This window comes from Solea solea, chromosome 13 (genome assembly GCF_958295425.1).
Source record: "Solea solea chromosome 13, fSolSol10.1, whole genome shotgun sequence".
Lineage (NCBI taxonomy): Eukaryota > Metazoa > Chordata > Actinopteri > Pleuronectiformes > Soleidae > Solea > Solea solea.
Window position 1 is genome coordinate 6,600,801 of NC_081146.1, and position 14,607 is coordinate 6,615,407.

Sequence of the window (14,607 nt, forward strand, 5' to 3'; positions counted from 1 at the left end):
GTGAATGTGAGCGTGAATGGTTGAATGGTTGGATGGCTCCGGCTCCCCGTGGCCCTCATGTGGAGAATAAAGCAGTAGACAATGAATGAATGAATGAATGATGCGTTAATATTGTGGCAGTGGCTGCTAATATATGAGTGCTAATTAGCGTGTAAAAAAAACCCTGAAATTGCAGCAAGTCATGGCTGCCCATGATCCGATCACTCAGGACAGATGTTAATACCAGTTCTGAATGCAGTCACTGTCACCAAACCAGAGACTGATTAAAAGGGGTTAACCTTTCCCGTGGCACGCCTCTATCTCTCTTCCTGTCCCGCAGTTGTCCTCGCTCTTGCTCAACACCCTTTGGATGCGGGTGATAGTCTGTTCCATGTCTTTGCAGTCGCTATCTTTGTTCAGTCATTGTCATCGCTTTGTTCTTTTTCTCATCCCACCTTTTTCACAGGACATTAGCTCTTTTCTGCCTGACCCTCTCACCGACAGTATCTCTATTCAGTCATCCCACTCCGACCCTTCCCATTCCTCCGTTTTTCATGTGTCATCTCTTCATCCTCGTCATCACTCTCAGCATCCTAGGAGAGCTATTGTCAGTGTTTGTTGTCTTTGTGTTAAACCTAGACCTACGTCTGTCCAGGCATCCTGTTCCATCCCCTCCCATCCCACTTGTTGTCGTCATCCCTTTCATTTCTCCCCGGTGATTGACCATGTGCCTGTTGTTTCTGGCTTTTAGTCCAGTCTGCTTTAGGGAATTTCCTTCTTATCGTTCACTGGGCCATTCCATGCATTCCTGGCATGCTTCCTGGCACTACCGGGGGTCCAGCCAGATGTGAGGGCGTCTGTAATGCAAGGCAGACACTGAGGCCAATGGCACCATACATTCATACACTGGTGACCCCTCTGATGATGATGATGGACAATGTGATTGATGAAAGAGGAGCCAAAGGGAAAAAGGGAGAAGAAGACATAAAAAGCAAAGGGGAGGTGGGGGCGTAATGACAATTTATGTGAACTCAGTGCCAAAAATAGAACATTCTGGATAGCTTTCGTTTCTAAGGCCTTGACTCACAGACTGTTATTGATAGAAGTTGAAATGTAAGGCATTTAAACATCTCCCGAAAGAGCAGTTTGTGGTTAATTGGGAACAGCAGGGGGCCAAAGAGCACATAAACATTGGGAACAAGAATAAAGAGATTAGAATAACTTCCATGTCATTCCTCTTAGTCAAAGCCTTCCAGTGATAAAGGTGGCAGAGTAACTGTGCATTTAACAAAGCCTTAGTGAGTTCCCACAATGAACAAAGGTCAAGAAAATTAAACTGAGGAGACATTTAGGTTTTGTCAGGTTGTGCAGATGCACAACCTGACAAAAAAATGATGGCTATCATACCCAGACCGGGAGATAATGATAATGGTGGTTGGGAAGAATGAAAACACATTACATCCATATCTTCCACTCACTATTCCAGAGATAAGATGTCCAAGAAGTATGAAGGATATAGATAAATCTGTTTATATAAACAGTTACAGTAAATGTTTTCTTTCTGCAACAGAGTGCAAACGAACAAACTGCATTGCCACAACAACAACTGTAGAAACTTCAGTCCCCCAAAAAAAGGAAAAGAAGCAAAAACAGTGTATCTTTTGTGCCATGTTTGCACTGATTTAAGTCAAAGTCACATCAAACCAAAGCTGACATTTCAGTGAACTTGAGGTCCACCTCCCCTCCCTCTGTGGTCAGCCTCCTGAATGTGGAGAGAAGTCTTTTGGAGTTTCAAACATTTTGTAATGCACTCTGCCTCCAGACAGTTGCACTCGGCTCCCCGATCCATGTCCGTACACTAGTTCAAAACATAAACAGTGACAACATGCGGATATGAAATTTCCTTTCCAGTGTTTGCTCTGAGTTATGATGAAATTTACACACTCCGGGGCTGACGCAAAGGAAATGGTTGATAGATCAGCAGTCGAATCAATACAGCTGGCCGTACGCTGTGTTATAGGTCGTGTTATCTGCTATCATTGTTGTGGGAGGTTGATTTATGATTGTCACTGTGAAATGAGCGTTAATTTAATGAATAGCCAGGAATGAAGGGGCCTGAAGTGCGTCAGCATTCAAAGCAACAGCCAGGCCTTGTCAGGTTAAAGGGGGTAGTAGGTTATAAATGGCTTTAAATGCTGGGGGTAAAGTGTCTTTCAGACGTAAGCATAAGTGTGTTTGTGCAAGCCGCTCGGTGTGTATGTGTGTCTATCCGTCTGCAAAAGGGCATCCTCCCACCGCTGCATGTGACTGAGGTCACATCACGTTGACAAAGTCACTCTGTAGGGCAAACTGCGACGTCACAGAAGTCCTCTTCCTTTTGTCTTCCCGCTCCCTTCACTCTTTCCCGTCCCTTCTCCACTCCCCACTGCCCCCGAACACACACACACACACGCACACACATACACTCCATCCCACACCCCCTCCCTGTTTCCCCTGGGTGTTTGTCAGCAGCTCCCAGCTTCCGTAGAATAACATGACAACGGACTCAGTGTGTGGCTGACGCAGACGCACGGCAAGTAGTGGTCAGTTCTGATACAGTACGCATCACAAACACACAGATGCAGTAACTCACTGCAAAGATATGCTGCAACACAGACAAAGAGACAGACAATACACAAGTAATGTTTCCAGGGTGACTACACTGCAAGCTGAAGAATGCACCAAAAATAGGAACTTCACTTTCACCCTCCTCTTTTTATTCTTTTTTTTTTTTGTCAGCAAAGCAGAGACACTGCAGCCAGGTGATAAAAAGTGGTTTACACTTCATGCTCAACACGCTTGATTACACCAGCTTTGATTGTTTGAAGCTTGTACTGTTTATATTTCATCGATCCTTCTGCACACAAAGCAGCCCCAGAGAAAACAGAGACGGGGCACAGGGATGTGAAGTGGAAGCCAGTGAGTGCATGTGGGAGAAAGTAAGAGAGAGCGAGAGCTGAGAGGAAGCACGTTCAAAGGAGAATGAGATGAGAAGCAAAGAGAGGGATGCAGACAGGACACACAATGACAGAGGAGGAAAGAATGTTTAGGGCGACTGAGAATGGCAGAGAGAGGAGCAGGAGGGAGCTGGGAGACAGGCCCGGGCTCTCCACTGTATTAACACCAGTCTGAGATGGAGGGAGCAAGCAGGGGAGATGGAAAGAGTGTTTGCACAGTAAAAAGTTCCTTTTGCGTGGGTAGCTTACTTCCCGCTGTACTCCCCCATGCAACACCACCCCCCCCCCCCCCCCCCCCCCCCCCCCTCTTCCTCTTCTCCTTCTCACACTCTGTCTGTGACCTATTGCTTCAACAAGTTCATTCAGAGATTTCCTCACTGGCAGACGCAAAACTGCTTGGACGTAGTGAGAGTGCGAGGGGAACGTGAGCAGGTGAGCAACACAGAGTCAGACAGGGAGAAGGTTTCGGCTGACTCTTACTCTGTTACACATGTACACACACATTACACTGTGTTTTGTCACACATCATAGACCTCGGTTTCCAAACAAAATAACCCTCGTAAATGTGTGTTTAATAAGGAGCTGATTCAAACATTTTGCTCCCCTAGTTTGTGCTGGGGGAGACTCGTGCTCTCCCTTTCATCCCTGCATCCTGCCCTTTGCACGGCTCTGTGAGCCGAGCCAGAGTTGAGGAAACCTGCTATAATGATGCTGGTTAATATCCTCCTTTTAATGGTCTAATAAAAAAGGCACAGCAACAGATGCACAACAGCCATATCTGTCTGAAGTGGGCCGCTTGCATGGAAAAGGAAGAAGGCAATTGACACGCACAATTTGTCATTTATGTCCGTGGGGAGTTTTCTCAACTGGTGGAGGGGAAATGGGGGGAGAGGGAGGGGTCGCATGTCATATATCAGTATATCAGCACATTAGCAGTGATCTGCTCTCTGACAGTGAGAAAGGAAAAAGTCAAAAACGTCACTTTATTGTCCAATGACTGCTGCCCCCTCCTGTGTCACTGCCCCCCCCCCCCAAAAAAAGAAAAAAAAACTATTAACACACTTGTTCTCTGACGTAGGTTGAAGTATAGGGGTGGCGGGGGTAACTGAGGGAGGGAGAGGGATTAAACGAAGATGGTGGTGAGAAGAGAGTTAGGGTAAGGTTACCATGGCAACCCCCCAGATAGCATACCCAAACGTTGTCACGCACTTGGAAACGAGGGGAAGAGAATGAATGGGGAAGCAGAGAGGATGCTGTGAAGGAGGTCGGGGGGAAACTTGCAAGTGCCATGTTATGGGAGAGTAAATATTAACAGTAATAGGTCGGACTTTTGGTTTTCCCTTCGAGCGTAATCTCCGCGTTTGTTTACTCGGGCCCTGCTGGAATTCCCTGGAGGAAATGAGGGTGCAACACATAAAAATGATGGATTTATTACTATTCCTTCTCCCATAATCCCTTTTTTACCATCGTGATGGCGTTGCGTCACGAGCAACATTCTCACTGTTTACATATTACACTCTGAGGTAAGCACAACATGAGACTTAACCCTAGAATCCACAAGAGTGTGTTATCATCCACCTGGACATGGAAATGAAGCCACAGCAATAAACATTTATGGGGGAAACCAACATTATCGGAATATGCTGATTTGGTATTTGTTCTTTTAATCAGACCACAACCGCAATCACGCTTAAGTAAACAGTGGACAAAAATCCCCAACTTCAAAAAATCTGTTCTTGCTCAAGCTCTCCTTTGTCAGTTAAATAAACTATGAAGAATAGTACACTAATATTTTTCAAATGACTTTGGCAAATGGTGAATGAATTGAGCAATTGTGAGAATTAACGACCCAACACAAGGTGAGCAAGGAGTGTGAGGCATTTGAATGATTCGAAGCCTACGTAATAATGTGTGAATACATGCCATGGCGCACAGGAAAGCTAGTGTAAAGCATGAGTGACTTGAGTGAAGCTTGTGTGAGTAAAGTTTGTCTGGCAGAGAGGCTGGCTGGCAGGCCGTGTCACAGGTTCCCCTTCCTCTCTGGTGTCTTTGAGGTTGTAGTCTGAGTGTCTCACTCTGTTTCTCCTCCTATGGTGGTTTACACAGATTGGTGATGTAATGGGAAGCATATGAAGGCCACACACAAACACACACAGACAGACGCACACACAAACACTGATGCTCATGCACGTTATACAGACACCGCACTTATACCACCACATACCCATAATTACACACATATACTGTACGCACACCCATTTACACAAACCCTGGATTCCCCCTTTTCCAACAGGCATGCGCCAATGTGTGCTCTCTCTCGCACACACGCAAAAACATACGTCTAAACAAAGATGCGTAACCACTGTTACTAGATGTTGCTGCACACTAGCGTCCATGCAAAAGCTGCAGTGTGTAACATGTATTCATTTCTGTTATTCTGCCTCTGTTTGGAAACGATGTAACATTACTTTTTAATCCTGCGTCCTTCAGCTAAAAGCTCTGTCAAGCAATACTATCAGACCCGAAAGAAGGTGCGTTGGTTTGTGTTCACCAGCAGTGCAGAGGTTGGTGGGAGCAAGAAGCATATTATCTGAGCGACCAGGTCATGTTGGGCTGTAGAATTCATTTATGAACATGTCCGTGGCGCCTCTGTGTGTTTTAGTGAAACACCACAAACATCACTTCCTGTGCGCAGCGCGAGAATGTCGCCAGGCGACATGAGCTTGAAGCATCACTTTACTGCGAAACACATCGCGTCGTGTGGAGCTGATGGGCTTAATCAGCGCTGTGTAAACTGTGTTCGACAATGGTGTGATGATATCAAACATTGGCTTTTATTTAAAAGTTATGCACGGCAGCTTTAAAGTGCACCTACCCAGTGTCACAGTGTGTGAGTTATCAGCTCCTCAGAACCACCCAGGAGACCCCCATCATGAGAGGCGGCCCAGAGAGGGAATGAGGGAGAGTGACTAACTTCACTCTTTCTTTTCTTCTCTCCCCAGCTGTGTCTTCAAACGACCCTTTGATGTGGGAAATTAAAAAGAGCGAGTGTGTCAATATCTCCCTATGTCCAACCGCAATCATTTATTTCTTCTCCTTCTTCTCCCACTCTCCTCGTCTCCCAGCTTTTCTTCTCTACTGTTGACCCAAGAAAACAGAGCATGACCCTTTTTTTTTTTTTTTTTTTTAAACCACAACAACTCTGCCACCCACTTGCTGCCACCAGGCCCTCATCGTTTGGAGGGTGTTTGTTTGTCTGTGTAGGCACACCACCGGACTGGCAACTCTGTGTGTATATGTGCATGAGTGTGCGAGTGTGCGCATACCACTAATTATTTTCTAACCACACCATGAGTGTATGTCTGTGAATGAGGGTCTCCTAATCTCACACCCAAACTCAAAAAGGCTTTCTTCCTTTTCCCGGGTGTCCGCACATGTACGTGTGTGTGTGGGTTTGTGTGTGACCCTTATGATAATGTCTGTGTGTACAATATGATGCACTAACTGTCCTTGTGTGATGACTGGAAACTCATTTTTGCCCTTTGCAACAGGAGCCCATGCTTCAGTGCACCTGACTGAGTGCTTCCAGGCTCTACGTGTGTGTGTGTGTGTGTGTGTGTGTGTCTACATTCATCTTTGTTACCTCTTTGGAACATTTTCTGTCATAAACAATGACCTTGTCAGGACCAGTAGTTCTCATGGAAACCGAAACCTGGTCCTAATGAGGCAGAACCTTATTTCTGAGGCTCTGGTTAGAGTTATGATTAAGATTTGAATTGTGGTTAGGTTAGGATTAAGGTTAGGCATTAACTCGTTATGGTTAAGGTCAGGGATGAGGCTTAGATTATAGGGTGCCCATATGAATGGAAGTCAACACAGTGTCTGTCGTCTGTGTGTTTCTTTTCTTTTAGAAGCTTTTATTTGCTCCATACAATATCATATACTTTTTATTTGACTTAACATACTGTGCATCGCTGCATGTGTGTCTTTGTAGTATAAATGAAGGTGTGTGTGGGTTTTGTTTGTCTTTATGTTTCTCTGTGACTGTAATAATGTGTGTGTAAGTCATGAAGGTTGAGCTTTTTGATTCAGGTAATTCATCCTTTGTTGAAATATCTATGTGACCTTAATACATAAGCTCATTGAGGCTCATGTGTTCTAAGTCATAATATGTAATCAAGCATTATCTTTATGCAGTAACTTTTTTTTTTACAAAGTTCTCATTAAGAAATGATCCTGTTCAGTATTACAGTAACATAAATCTGAGGTGGTGTCTGACTGAGAGCGGACTAAGAATAAAACATCATATTTATGAACGTACGGGTGTGTGTGTGTGTCCTATGTACATGTATGTCCACTGTGTTGACCCCATCACCTCCCTCACACCCCAATACTCCCTAAATGTGAGTCTATATTAATATGCTTTGGTGTGTACAGTGTGTTGTGTTGTGTTGTGTTTGTGTGTGTTTGTGTGTGTGTGTTTGTGTGTGTGTGTGTGTGTGTGTGTCGGCACACTGTTTCTATGCAACACTCTCTGAGGCCCCTTCTGGCCTGGACAACACCTCTCTCCTGCTCCTATCCTTCTCTCACTCCTCACTCTTTCCTTCACCCTGTAGAGGGAGAGAAGGAGTGAAAAAAAAGAGAGAGAAGGGGGTGGGTGGGAGGGTGTGTGTGTGTGTGGGGGGGGGGGTGCAGTGGAAATAACAGGCTGCTGTCTCAGGAGGGGCTCTGAAAAAAAAAGGAGCAAGGGGTGAGAAAAGGAGGGAGAATAAAAAAAAATATGAGACAGAAAAGGTGTTTGCTGCGTGTATTAACTTTAATATAGTCCATACATGGAGGACAGAGTCCTGACTTAGATTAAATAAGAGGAGCACACACACACACACACACACACACACACAGACAGACACACAATAAAACAGCAACAAGAAAAAAAAAACAGGACAGGTAAAGCTAGAGCTCTAATAGATACATGGTTACAGGAGATATGCTGATACACGTGAAAACAATGGGCTTTTTAAAAACGTCTGCAGTGACAGAGCGAGAGATAGAGGGAAGAGGGGAAGAGATTTGGAGATGAACAGATAAAAAGAGGGAGATTGGCGCAGGTAGCGGGATGCGACGGAGGAAGTGCTGGAGATAGGGACAGGACAGGACGGGAGAAAGTGATAGAAGGAAGGAAAGAAAAAAAAACAACGGAACGTTTTTTTTTTTAAAGTTTCGCAAAGGGAGACAGGCAGCAGGGAGGGGAGGAGGAAAGAGAGAGAGAGGGAGAGAGAGAGAGAGAGGGAGAGGGAGAGAGAGCGTGTCTGTGTTTTTATGAATGAAGTGAGTCACTGCCGATGTGTCATAGGCCCGACGTCTTTATAAAGGAAGTTTTAAACAAGCCTAAACACTTCACTGCGCGCAAAAATTGGACTTACAACACTCGCATCCCTCTCTCTACCTCTCTCTCTCTCTTACTCTGTCTGTTCAAACTCAATGTCTCTCTGCCTTATTCAGCACTCCATAAATACTCACAGAGGCGCATCTCAAACTTTGCTCCAGACTGAAAACTTTTTCTTTTACCTGTCTCTTCCTGACTTGTGAGTGAGTGAGTGAGTGAGTGCTCCAGTCATCACTGTGCTCTCTCATTCATTCTGTCCTGACAACTTTCCTCCTTCACTCTGACTGAAGAGCGTGAAGACGACACCGGGGCACGTGACAGTTTCCGGAGTTCAATTTATTTATTAATTTCCTATTTATTTATTTATCCACGTTCCTCTCGGACCCGAACCAATATGAAATGTAAGTGATTTGCTGTGTGTTGTGTTTTCTATTCGTAGCTATGTGTGTGTGTGTGTGTGTGTGATTGATGCGCTAATGATCTCTTGTCTTTTTCAGATGTGTCCTTTATTAATGATATCATTCATTAATAATATCATATATTTTGATTGCTGAACGCTATTTAACAGACACCAACTCACTTATTAATGTATGTATAGAATAAGTAAATAGACAATGACATACATTGGTGTCTTTATTGATTATGCTTTATCTCCTTTATAGCTGCTCTTAAAGTAACACTAGGTCAGGGAGCTGAGATGCTCCTGCATGTTATTTTGGCTGTGATTCTTGTGGTTCACCTGTAATTACCAAGCATTCATCATTTCAACACCGCTGTGGTTCCCTTTTAATACTTTACCTTGTATTTGAACTTGAAAGGAAAAGAATGAATGAGCTTACTGTTTGAGTTGACTTGGCATGGTCTATTAAATTATACCACCAACTCAGGTACCTATCCAGTTGCAGGTGTGACAATCAGCAGCATTCATTGCATCGCTGATGGTGGAAGGAGTGATGGTGATATTCAGTGTCAAAGCCTGGGCTTTTTAATGATTTAATTATTTGCATTCAGCCTGTAAAAACATGACTGTGACACTGAAGCTCCTCACGACTCCTCTGCCAAGTCTGGAGCTATTGTTTGTATTATGGTGCAATAAGTTCCCCTGGAACTGACAGCCGTGGCCTGAGGTCATTATCATTATGGCGAGATGACAGCGCCTCTCCACTAATTGCTTCCGTTATCTTCTACTCCTACAGTGCTGCTCGACTCCTCCTCATCGCTCCTCTTCTCGCTGCTATTGGCTCAGCTGCCAGTGTTCACCTCTGCCTCTCCAGTGCCACAGCGGCGGACCACTGACATGGATAAACTGTCCAATCAGACCAAACATCTGATGAAGCTCACCCAAGAACTGCTGGTAAGTGAGGATGATGCTGTCATGATGATGACCAATCTCAGCCAGTCATTGGAGCAGAGGATAATTAAGCCTCGGCTGTCCTATGCTAATTGAATTATTAGTGTGAGGGTGGAGAGGATGCTGGTCATTGCACCACAGCCTGTGATAGATCCTTCCCTAAGTGGATTTGGTGCTAATGTTAATTTGCAGTTTAGGTAAACCCACGCTCCTAACTTTGCATCATGTAGTGTGGTGGAAACGCTGCTTCACTCTGCTACAATGTTGCTCGGTGACTTCAGTGTGACTTAAGCAGCTTTCATTAATGAGAGACTGACTGAATCCATCTGCATGCTTAGATCAGGGCAGCTAAAAGCCCTGGGGGAGATTTGACTGAGTGATCTCACTTTTAATCCTCGCTGGACTCCAAAGAGAGGGCAGGGCTGACTCAGCACCTTCCTGCTCTGTCTGATCACCTGACAGGCAGCCGAAATACAAAGACTGCTGACCAGTCTACACTGACCAGACAACATGCGATGCCGTTTAACTCAAGGAGAATCAAAATCCAGTTACAGTGATGGTCAATTATGTGGTTGAAGTGACAGAGAGTTCGAGGAATCAGTGTAATATTAGCAAAGAATACACATTTAGAATGACATGTTAACGCCATACATCCAACTGAGGCTGCACTGCCAAGAACATCATCTGCAACATGACAGCAGAGTGTATGACATGCCTGTTTACACAGAAACATGTTTATGCTCTGCGGCCAGACTGTGGAAGTGCGGATAGAGTTGAAAAAATCTTTTCTTTTTTTTTTTTAAATCTTTTTTCTCTCTCTCTATAAAATATGAATCACTTGCACGTTCTCCGCCGACAATTCTGGACCAAAATGTTATTTTGTTGACAGGCAAGTGGGTAGGAAAATTAAATGTGAGGACTCAGCCAAGATTTGGCTCCAGCTGGTGATTGGAGTTCAACACTGTGTTTAAACAGGTGAGAGAAAAAAAAGGAGCCGGATCTTATCACTGGATCTCTGGTTGCACATGACTGATCTAGATTCTATTTTTGCATTATGCAAAAACTTAACGCTCTTTTGTACAAGGGATATAATTAAAAATAGCCCTGTACTCTCTCTAGTTTTAGCCAGCAGATACTGTTCAGAAAGTGTGTGTGTGTGTGTTCATGTACAGTACGTGTGTTAAAACAATGTTACAGCACATTGCCGGGTAGCAGTGCAACCCGGCGTGCACCTATGATGAAACAGTGTTATCAAATAGTGTAAGGGACAATATTAGACAGAGTTTAGTTCCATGGAAGGTTTATTTTTGATTTTTTTTTTCCCCCCCTTATTGTGTGGAATTCCACTAAAGCGAGGACACATTTAGGAAAAATAAATAAAACGTGGAAACATGGAAAGTCCCTGCAAAAGAGCAATGAAACCGAAAAGAAGACAAGTGCGTGTGTGTACACACATAGGTCTATATAAGCTTTCTGGCACGCCTGTGTATCTGTGTGAGTAAGTATTTGTGTGTGTTTGCATGCATACTGTATGGGCGAAAATGTGTCTGCATACATTTGTGTGTATGCATTTTTGTGGCTGAGTGTGTGTGCACACAGGGCTCTGTAAATAGCCATGGTTGTGTAGGTGCAGTGTTTAGTGTTTTGCTTTTGGTCGCCACAGCAAAGTGACTTGATAAAAATCAAAAAAAGATTTATCACATTCCAGTATTTGCATTCAGGAAGAAAAAAGCTGGATGCTAGGTTCTGTCAGGTGAGGTCATAATCTGCGATGGAGAGAGAGAGAGCGAGAAAAAAGGAGGATAAGAGAGTGAATTAAAGGCTGAGAAAGATGGAGCAAAAACCACAAGAGATGAAGAGATCAGAGAACCAGCTAGATGACAAGCCAGTGGTGTGTGTGTGTGTGTGTGTGTGTGTGTGTGCACATGTGCACATGAAGTTGCATGTCCTTATGCACCTGGTATGACACAGAGGGAGAGACAGAGGTGAGCCGGGTTGAGCGAGGGAAGCAAAAGGATGGAAGAGGACAAAAGAAAACAGAGACAAAACATTTGACCACAAACATAAGTGAGCTATTACGAAAGGTTGATGGAGAGACATGAGAGACAAAGCAGCACATTCATCGCTAAAAACACAACAGCACAAACATCTGGCAGCAAAGAGGAGAGCAAGGAAAACAGCATAACAGGTCAAGGAAGCATTAAGCAAACACAACCTGTTTACACAAATTATTTCTCAGCACTCAGCATAACAACATTGTCCTGGTGTTGTTATGTTACTATGCCGATTGGAAATGACGCACATCTATCAGTCATCTCTGTTTATCTCCACTCATTAGTGAAGTGGGCAACATCTTTAATAATAAATAGTACTACCAATGAGCCCAGCTGCCTCTGTGTAACAGCAGGATTCCGTAGACCTGGACACAGGTTGTTTATCCCCCCCTACTGGCCAAGGTGGGAGCTACATCCACTCTTTGGACATAGTTTACAGCACAACTCAAGCTGGGCAGCAGCACTGCGTCATTCAATCTTTTTATAGCTGTGACCCTGGAGTTTCCCTACTGTTCTGTGTTGTCTGTCCCACTTGGAGCTTTCTTAGTCACTGCATATGTTGTTATCCTCACTCTCTGTAGAAAACATCCTGTGGGTTTAGGTCATTTGCTCTTATTGTTGACATTTGGGGAGACTGAATGTGGGTGAACTCACACTGACCCGATCGACCACACTCCACTCAGTGAGAGCTACTGTCTCTAAGCACAGAAAACAGTCATCCAGTGGAGGTGCTAGACTAATACTTTCCTCGTGTTGCCGTGACTTGTCTCAGGATGAGTAAAATTGCACCGTTGCAAATAACTAATGAGCTGCTCTGTGTCTCGTTTTCTCTTTCAGAGGGAGCATGCGTTTGACTCAGACGTGGAGCCCCACAGGTTCAGGTCTCTGCCAGAAATGAGCAACAGGTCAGCCAATGACCTCAACAATCTTGAGGTAACCTCCTAATAGTGTCTGTGTGCGTAGCACGTGTATATGTGTGAGCGTGTGTGAGCGCGTGTGAGTGTGAAGGAAGAGTTTGCTGGTCTGTTTCTCTCCCAGCTGTTACATCTTGCCACACCCATGCTAAGTCTCTAAAGTATGTCTGTGTTGTTTCCAGCTGAAGCCCACACTGTCTCAGCTGCATGCCGACCTGAAGCTGTATGAACACCACTTTGAGTGGCTGAACAAAGTTTCAAAGAAGCACCATCATCCTGCAGTGCCCAAGCTGGTGGACATGATCAGGGAAATGAAATCCCTCATAAACCTGCTGCACCGTCAGGTAAATATCTCAGTTACCTTTCTCTGTCCTCACTTATCTTTAGTGTTTAATCGTAGTGGAAACAAGCAGTGACGTCACCCATACTAATCTGAACTCCTACTGTGAAGCCTCGAGATCTGTGATTTGTAACGAGATATTCTCACACATCACCTGCAACCAAGCAACTACTGAACGCCCGTCACACTGCCGTCCTTTCATATGCTGTGTCTATTCTCCTCAAAACTGGGACATCATTTATAAAATTGACTATTTTTATTATTGAAGAATTAAATCTTGCAGAAGTAGGCTAATTTTCCCATAGACAGAGTTCTTTTTGCAACCTACTGGAGCCGATTCAACATACTTTTACTTCTCAATTGGTCACATTTGGCAAATCAGGGGACTAGATCCACTTTTTATACACTTTGTGTGCGTTTTAGCAGAGTTATAGATGATGCTGATGTCTACAGCAGCTTGCTACTCCCTCCCTTTAAACAATTGTTGTATTCGTCTTTCTGTCCATAGATGCTGAGAGTGGACGCACCAAAGCTGTCCCCAGCGACCCCTTCTCTCCCCCCTCACCTCCCCTACCAGTTTGATGTCCTGCAGTCCAGCCATGAGCTTCTTCAACACTTCAAGCTCTTCTGTGACTGGGCCTACAGAGCATTCATCAGCCTCAAGCCCAAAGTCACTATAGTACAATGATGACCCACAGGCTATTTGGCTGCAGAGCCATGAGGATACATGGACTCCCGCCTCAGCCAAAGGACCCTGTCAGAGTGCAATGTAGTGGATAGCGTCCCATAAGAGGCCATAACATCAACCAGTGACATGTGTGTTGAAGAATGTGTCTTTCTCTCAGAGCCAATGAGGATGTGAGATACTGCAGCCAGATACAACCAGTAAGGTTTCCAGCAAACAGCCAGTTTAACTATGATGATGATGTAATAATCACCTAAACCTTTCTCCTGCTTGTTCATGACCATGTTATTTATGTATTTATTTATTTATTGACTGTTAGTAATTTATTTAATTGTATTTATTTGACATTGTCGTGTGTCAGACTCATCTTTATCTCTGTTTCAACGTGAATTTACTTGCCCACGTCTTTGTAATCTTTCTTTTATGTCGTGTGTGTTTCATTGAGAAAAAAAAAAACAAAAAAAACAAAAAAAACAAAAAAACAACAACACAGTAGCACTTCCTGAAACTTTAGCTCTGATCATTACTGTTGTTCACACTAACTAAATTTACTTTTGCATTTGTGTACTTCTTCTTCAGCCAATAATTCTTCCAGTAGATGTAGCATACGTTCCAGTTAGCCAAGGTTTTGCCTCACTTACAGTGCCCTTAATATAAAGATTTTAGAAGATGTCATTTTCATCTTCTAAATGAGTTAAACGTGTCACATATCAACATTATCAATTGGTGGCCTATGAAATTGTTATAATTGGTAAATGTCCGGATGGTAGTCAAAGAGAATACTATCTTTTGTACCACAGGTAGAGCTTCTATTTTTAATGATGTCCCGCATGAAGGGGCATATTTAACATTGTGGTAAAGATGTATGAATGTGCCCTGTTGCTGAGCACTGATGGACCTGA

General features: G+C 44.0%; 1 protein-coding gene across 1 annotated transcript; it reads left to right on the forward strand.

Annotated features, from left to right (window-relative positions):
* The first annotated feature begins 8,677 nt into the window (after positions 1-8,677).
* Positions 8,678-13,708, forward strand: il11a (interleukin 11a). Its single transcript, XM_058648477.1, has 5 exons — positions 8,678-8,762; positions 9,558-9,715; positions 12,604-12,699; positions 12,863-13,024; positions 13,529-13,708. The coding sequence occupies exons 1-5, from the start codon at positions 8,756-8,758 to the stop codon at positions 13,706-13,708; spliced, it is 603 nt and encodes a 200-aa protein (XP_058504460.1). The 5' UTR covers positions 8,678-8,755.
* Positions 13,709-14,607: the final 899 nt, after the last annotated feature.